At 35.9% G+C, this 8245-nt stretch overlaps 1 protein-coding gene across 1 annotated transcript; it reads right to left on the bottom strand.

Moving 5' to 3' along the window:
* Window positions 1-6268: 6268 nt before the first annotated feature.
* On the bottom strand, window positions 6269-7424 carry LOC137645078 (uncharacterized). The gene is made up of 4 exons (XM_068377930.1): window positions 7375-7424; window positions 6996-7137; window positions 6623-6742; window positions 6269-6450 (listed from the first exon to the last, which is right to left on the bottom strand). The coding sequence occupies exons 1-4, from the start codon at window positions 7416-7418 to the stop codon at window positions 6343-6345; spliced, it is 414 nt and encodes a 137-aa protein (XP_068234031.1). The 5' UTR covers window positions 7419-7424; the 3' UTR covers window positions 6269-6342.
* Window positions 7425-8245: the final 821 nt, after the last annotated feature.

An 8245-nucleotide genomic window follows, 5' to 3' on the forward strand; every position in this document is an offset into this window, starting at 1 on the left:
TTGCTTTTATTTTTGTGGGCCTTATCTGTGCCATAGACACTCCTATAATGTATATTATTATTATTATTATTATTGTTATTATTATTATTATTATTATTATTATTATTATTATTATTATTATTATTTGCCAAGCTACAACCCTAGTTGGGAAAGCAGTATGATATAAGCCCAAGGGCTCCAACAGAGAAAAGTAGCCCAGTGGGGAAAGGAAATCAGGATATAAACAAGAAGTTTAAGAACAATAACAGCATTAAAATAAATCTTTCATATATTCTCCAGCTTCTTTTCTCAAGAAAATCTACATCTATTCGTCAATATTATAAACATTTCAATCGGTTATTTTGGCGGCAGTGGGTTGATTTCGATTCTAAATATAAATTCCTGCATTCGACATGAATATGTAGAACAGAACTGAACTAAATTTATAGTTATATTTATAGTGTGATTGTTTCAATTCAGGGGTATAGGTTCGAATCTTTAATTTACCTTCTGGTATTTTTTCCCAATGTCGAGGTGATTCTATATTAAAATGAAGCGACCAAAGAAACTAAAGAGTTTGAGCAGGACTCGAACCCCGGTTTGGCATTCTCCAGTCAGGGACGTTACCAATACAGCAACGTATGTAGTAATTTTATACCCATCACAACATTTTGTGACGTAAAGAAGCTTTTGAAGAATATCACATAGTTTACTGGATAAAAATCTTCAGCCATAACTGAAATCTACAAAAATTATGGTGTGAATGAAACTGATTTTCAGCTAGAAAAAAGCACTTAATTAGAATTCATTTAAAATGGTCATGATATATTATAACAAATAAAAAATTGTTATGAAATACAGATTTTCGTAAGTGCAAAACTGCAAGTTTGCTTACCGTAACAGATATAGAATCCGAACCTCTAACCACGTTGATATCAGTTTAGTTCTACTTTTTATTGTTGTTCTAGTCTAGTAATTTGTTATTTGAAATACCAAATCAGCTGTTAGTAAGAGAACAAGAAAAGAAAAGAAAGAAAAAGACTACAATGGTCTTGTGAATAGCAATAAATTCGAGATTTCAGAGAGAAAAGCTTGTGTCGTCATCAACGATAAATTTGTAAATATTAAGTTCAGTTTTCATCAATTCTTAGGGATGTAGGCAAAGTTATGATATAAGAACGAGCGAAAAAGCAAAATTTTGGTTATTTTTCTGTAAGTTGTAATACAAATAGTACAAAATGCGACTAATTTTGGTATTTGTTTACAAGACCACGCTCTCCATAAACTGCCAAATTATGCAAAGCTATTGTTTTCCTTTATTAATTTTTCATTATTTAAAACAATTCGCCACATGGGAAACAAGTTGAAATTTAAAAAAAAAAAACTATTGAATTTTACAAAAGAACCTAGCCTGGTTTCCCCACTAAACCACCGAGAAATTGTCTACATATTCGACCAAACAGAAGTTCGTGATGCCAGCGTACGTTTGATATATATTCTAAATATATATTGAATTAGAAATCGAGTAATTACTCAAAAGTATCACTATTTTTGAATTGTATATTTTATGAATAATTACTCCATTTTTGACGTGGTATATATTTTGAATATATATCAAACGTACGCTGGCATCACGAACTTCTGTTTGGTTGGCTTGGTCAATAAACCCTTCATTTCATTTTACGGTTCCTTGTGCTGTGTTGTAGGTAACGATACGTAACCAATACTGAAAGACTTCAAGGGGCACATAAGATTAAAAACGTTTAGAACCTCAGGTTTAGAGGATAATGAAATCTTCTTGCTGGCGCCCCTAGACTTCTGCTCCGAACTCTCTCTCTCTCTCTCCCGTGGTTCGGGAAGCATTCGTCTCGTCTCCATCACCGCGCGAACTAATTGCTGTTCCGCGAATGTCTCCTTGCAACATGCAGTAAAGAATCAATTCTTAGGGGATAACAGGGTTGTGGTGGCCGATGTGGTAACGTCCCTGACTGGTGAACGCCAGACTGGGGTTCGATTCCCGCTCAAACTCGTTAGTGTCTGGTCGCTGCAACCTTACCACCCTTGTGAGCTAAGGATTTTATAATTACACCTTTAAGCAGTTATTTTGAAGTACTACAGTGGCTTCATCGAGAATGATTGCTCGTGGTATGCTTACAGTAAATAAGAATTTACACCCTTCCTGGGAAATCCACTTGTCTGGTCAGTGCTTCCGTTTCTCTTTGAAGGTTGTCTCCAAACTAGAAGTTGTGGTGGCCGATGTGGTACCGTGCCTGACTGGTGAACGCCAGACTGGGGTTCGAGTCCCGCTCAAACTCGTTAGTTTCTTTGGCCGCTGCAACCTCACCTTGCTTCTGAGCTAAGGATGCGGTTTTTGGGTTGCCAATAGGTCTATCTGCTGAGGCATCAGCAGCCATTGCCTAGCCCTCCTTGGTCCTAGCTTGGGTGAAGAGGGGGATTGGTCGATGCTCATATGTATATATGGTCAGTCTCTAGGGCATTGTCCAACTCAATAGGGCAGTGTCACTGGCCCTTGCCTCTGCCATTCATGAGCTGACATTTAAACCTTTAGTCTTGGCCTGGTAACTTTCGCTTTGATTTTGAAACATTACGTATTAATAATTTCAGAGCATTATGGAATGATTTTCGTTTAGAATCGAGATGAGAAAAGTGGCTTTGTGATTACAAACGCCGATAACTTACGAAACTTACGGTGACCCAGATTGCGTAATAAATTATATGGGCAATGCGATAAGTTTCCTTTCAATGTGACAAGAGTTATTCTTATGGGAAAACAACACCTGTATTTCCCAGCAACATCATGTAACGACTAATCTCTCGGTTACATATACACTATAAGGAGCGTTGTGAAATGTGCTCACTGTTGTGTAAATATGCCATATTTCCTATCTTAAAAAAATACTTTTGAATTACCTTTTTTTTCTCATGATGTGGTTCATCCCTCCCCCTTTTTTTCTTTTTATTAAGAAATATACATTAACAATTCTTACATTTTATAATATATATATATATATATATATATATATATATATATATATATATATATATATATATATATATATATATATATACACACACATACATACATATCATAATATACTTACATGAATAAATTTTCTATTTAACATTCATGATTGCACCTCTTAGGCTTCATCTATATATGTTTTTAAATTACAAACATATCAACTCGTGAATACTTTCTGAAAGGTTTTAAATCCTATTTTATTTACATTAAAAGTATTTATCCTTCTACTCTTTTATCCGATGTTGAGGCTAGTAGGGGTCGCAAGGTCTGTTCTCTGATTGTTCAATAGAATTCCATTTAAAGGTTTAAAGGCCGCTCATGAATGGCAGTGGCAAGGGACGGTGACGTTGCGCTATCAAGCAAGACAATGCCCTAGAGACTGATCATATATACATATGATCAGCGCCCAAGTCCCCTCTCCACCCAAACTAGGACCAAGGAGAATCCAGGCAATGGCTGCTGATGATTCAAAAGATAGACTTATAGGTTCCCCCGCCCCATCCTTATCTCACAAGGATGGTGAGGCTGCAGCGACCAAAGAAATTAACGAGTCGGTGTGGGACTCGAACCCCAGTCTGGCGTTCACCAGTCAGGAACGTTACCACATCGGCCGCTACAACCCCTTTTCTCCCAGACAGATCAATTATCGTATTAGTAGTTCATTCACTGTTTTAGATAGCCTCCGCCTGAGGTCGTTGATAACGAAAACTAAATCCCTAAAACGTCCTAAGGTTTATTCATTTCTAGCGTCTGATTGTTTTTATGTTAAGTGTAAATCTGTGTGTGTGAGAGAGAGAGAGAGAGAGAGAGAGAGAGAGAGAGAGAGAGAGAGAGAGAGAGTTACAAGGAATTACAAGGGTTTTGTATGCATGTCTCAAAGACTTTTTAGTCCATCCGCGGAGACTCCATTTGCTCTTTGGTAGAACGATTTAGTTTAAACGTTTAGAGAATTCTTATGATCTTTTCTAACTTACTCTTGAACTTGTTTACCGTGTTACTGTTTACTACATTCCGCTTTAAGTCTATTCCAAGAATAGAGAGAGAGAGAGAGAGAGAGAGAGAGAGAGAGAGAGAGAGAGAGAGAGAGAGAGAGAGAGAGTTTCAGATGTCCGGAGATTAAATTGTAAATAAGTTAGGTAATTTTCAGTCTTTTCATGCTCACCTTTTGTAACAACACAGTCTTTTTACCAGTTTAAGATATAAAAACAGTTGAGATTCATGATTTTTAATTTTCTGATGCGAGAAAACCATGATAACGAGTTGAAGATGAGAAGGACAAGGGTGTGTGAGGTATATCTGGAGCGGAGAAAAACTTGAAAGGAGTTGGTGAGGGTATCATTCGTTGAAGACAAAATGTAAATGCAACTTAAGGAATTATGGTCCTTAACGTTACTTAGGATATAGAGGAAGTCGTGATGCAGATTAAAACTCTAGTAGTTGAATCAGTGGAACTTCAAAAGTTCAAACTTCCAACAAATGTTTTTATGTTGAACAGGCTGACATAAGTCTTTTTATAGTTTATATATGAAATATCTATTTTAATGTTGTTATTGTTTTTAAAGTATTTTATTTTAGTTGTTCATTACTTCTTATATCGTTTATTTGTTTCCTTATTTCCTTTCCTCACTAGGCTATTTTTCCCTGTTGGAGCCCTTGGACTTATAGCATCTTGCCTCTCTAATTAGGGCTGTAGCTTAGCTAGTAACAATAATAATAAGGATAATAATATCCTTGAGTCGGGACATTAGCTTTACTCTATTATAACTTTATTTGTTACAGTTATGAAGGATACAGGAGGTATTAAATTTTTCCTGCATTTTTCATGGAAAACTTATAAGGGCTGCGGTCATGATCTCGTTTTTGCCTTAGAATGATTCAAAGCGATGTTTTATAGTATTATGTAGTCAGTGCATGTGTAAATGTATTTGTTGTAATTATAAAGGACATTGAAGGTATTCAAATTTTCCTGCAATACGTACAAAATTTTCATGGCCTCAATTTTTGCCTTAGAATGCTTCAAAGAGATGTTTTATGGGTATATATGTAGTCAGTGCATGTGCAAATGTATTTGTTGCAATTATTGACTTTTTCCTGCATTTTTTATACGAAACCTGTAAGGACCGCGGTCATACAAATCTGAAAACTTTCATGGTCTCAAATTTTTCCTCACAATGCTTCTAAGAGATGTTTTATGGGTATATATGTGGCCATTGCATGTTTACTTTTACCTATTGTAATTATAAAGGATATTGAAGGTATTAAGGGTAGTAAGTAACAAAAATCTCAAAATTTTACCGGTCTCAGATTTTGTCTTAGACTGCTTTAGAGAGATGTTTTGTGGGTATACATGTGGCCAACGCTTGTTTGCGCTCACATACCATGATTATAAAGGATATTGATTATTATAGAGGTTATTGAGGATGTTAGAGTTTTGTGTTTTTTCAGTCCAAAACGTGTAAGGGGAAGGGGGTAGCAGGAAAAACTAAAAATTTTCACGGTCAGATTTTGTTTTAGAGGACTTCAGAGAAATTTTTATGGGTATATATGTTGTCAGAGTGTTTGCACACGCTTATTTTATTATAGAGGATATTTAGGATACTAATGTTATGTGTTTTTTCTGTTAGAGTTGTGTAAAAGGCAGCAGGAAAAAACTTAAAATTTTCATGGTGTCAGATTTTGTGTTAGAGGGCTTCAGAGAGACGTTTCATTGGTATATATGTGGTCAGCGTGTGTTAGCGCTCGACTGCTATTATTATTTAGGATATTGAGGATTATTAAAGTTTCGTGTTTTTCAGCGTAGACAGATCCGTCTGAAATAAAACTATCGTTGCTAAACTAACAATTGGCAAAAATTAGCAACATAATTTCTTGAGTTCAATGCTTCATTTCGAACACTCCTCCGTTTTCGTTTTTGTTCTTTTATTGGAAACATCAGTAACTAAAGGTTGGAAAACATAAACTCTATACGTATTTTTTCAGAAAGACAGAGGCACCTTATCAATCTGAAATCATCTAAGCAATATGTTGGATGTTTTCCATGAAAAAGACACTAGTTGGATGAGAAAAAATACCAGTTTTGAAAGTCCTTTTTATTTCTTTTTCACATATTACCTCTACATAAAGTGGGAATATCCCATTTGTTGGAAAGATATTAAAGTAGAGACAATCAAACCTCCTAGAATATCCCCAAAAGAGGATGTAGTGTTAACAGGAGAAATTACTTCACTCTATTAGGAACTTCATCAATGATCTTAGTATTGAAGTTCTCTAGGAATGATTGGACTCAAGATCTTCTGGTCGACTCAGATTTGTAGATGTTATTACTCGATGCAGTGCTCTTGGACTCCATCGTCACAGCAAAGCATTCCAGTAGAGGCTAGACCTGTGTACTCCCAGGGACCGCCACATACCTCGTAATACCCATAGACCTGGAATTAAATACTTCTTATACATTGCATAAAGAAAGAGAGAATAATAATATCACCATGCATATACTGAAGAAACAAGTTTAATTGGATGGAAAATAGAGACAGAAAATCATTAAAGTTAAAGCAATGTTATATATGAATGTAATTTTCAAAGGAAATGTAAAAAACTTACGTAATGATTATGGACGTAAGGGTGGTGGAGGCCTGTCAGAGTGTTGCAAATACTCTGGCCTACGGTTATACCGTCTTCGGTCATGGCCCACATGTCACCGTATCCGCTGTATTCATTAAACTAGGAAGAAAAGGAACAAAAGGTTAAATTGAAATGCAAAAGGATTATATTTATGCTCTGGATATCATTAAGCATTTAGAGGCACACACTTTGAGAAGTAGATCATAGATGTAAAACCATTGACCCTAAGTTGAGTCCATTGCACACCAGCTATAAATTGAAACTAATTAATGTAATAAAAGAGAGAGAGAGAGAGAGAGAGAGAGAGAGAGAGAGAGAGAGAGAGAGAGAGAGAGAGATTTCTTTGACATACCTCTGTGATGCATTTATTCTTGCACTTGTTATGTTCTTCACAGGAATCAATAGGGATTTCTGGATATTCGTAGACCATGGTTTCATCGTCGTCGTTAGTGATGAAGGCCGCGCAACGACACCAGGCTTCATTTTGTTGAGCACTTTAATATGTAATTTAATAAAATGAATATTTTAATGTTAGGGGATTATCTGCAGCAAGAATTAATTGTTACTATGGATGAATTTGAAGAAACCGAATGTTTCACATATATGAAAAGACAAGAAAATAGTCTTAAGATAGGTTATTGCATATATACATATTGTATATACATATGTGTGTAGTTATGTTTAAATATACATGAGTTTTAAGTCTTAAAAGATTGATGATAAGTCTTTACCGAGCGGCTGCAACTAAAGCAATGAGGACAACTGCAAGCTTCATGGTGGCTCCCTGGCTGCTGAGATCAGAGTGAGGATGGATGTGTCTCGATCTCCTTATATATGCTGATATCAGTCGAGGTGTGATTTAGAAATGTTTTCGCAAAGATAACGAATGACAGAAATCGCTTATGTCACTGTATGGGGCTTGGTGTGTCGTGGGAATATTCCCTTGGGGAACTCTTGTTTTTGTCGGTTATCAATTTTGTTTTGAGTGATTGGAAATCGTATTTTTCAGTTAACCCTAAAATCGTGACCTGTGAGCGTGAAGTTGAAATACTGCCCTGTTTCAATTTCAGCTGGAAGCTAATTAATTTAGTTCACCTCTTTAATGATTTTTACTTTTCTACTTCTTGGTAGGTAGTTATGGACCCTCAATCCTCTTTGGTCATGTATAGTTCACATAGAAACTGTGAATATTAGTACCTTTGACACTTTGGGTCACTTGGAATATACCAATCTAGGTATTTTGAGTGTGAAAGTCATAAAAATCATCATATTCTCAATCTTTATTTTGCACCTTACGTTATGGGCCCTAGTCTTCGTGCCATAAATACCTTATTATTATCACTATCGTTATTACTAAGCTACAACCCCAGTTGGAAAGCAAGTGACTATAAGGCCATGGGCTCTAACAGGGAAATAGTCTAGTGAGGAAAAGAAATAAGAAAACAGATAGAATAGTGTGTGTGAGTGTACCTTCAAGCAAGAGAACTGTAGCCCAAGACAGCGGGGCTATGGCATTACTCAAGATTAGAGAACAATGGTTTGCTTTTGGAGTGTCCTCCTAGAAGAAGCTTGTTAACATAATTAAAGATTCCTTCTACCCTT

The sequence above is a fragment of the Palaemon carinicauda genome, chromosome 8 (genome assembly GCF_036898095.1).
Source record: "Palaemon carinicauda isolate YSFRI2023 chromosome 8, ASM3689809v2, whole genome shotgun sequence".
Lineage (NCBI taxonomy): Eukaryota > Metazoa > Arthropoda > Malacostraca > Decapoda > Palaemonidae > Palaemon > Palaemon carinicauda.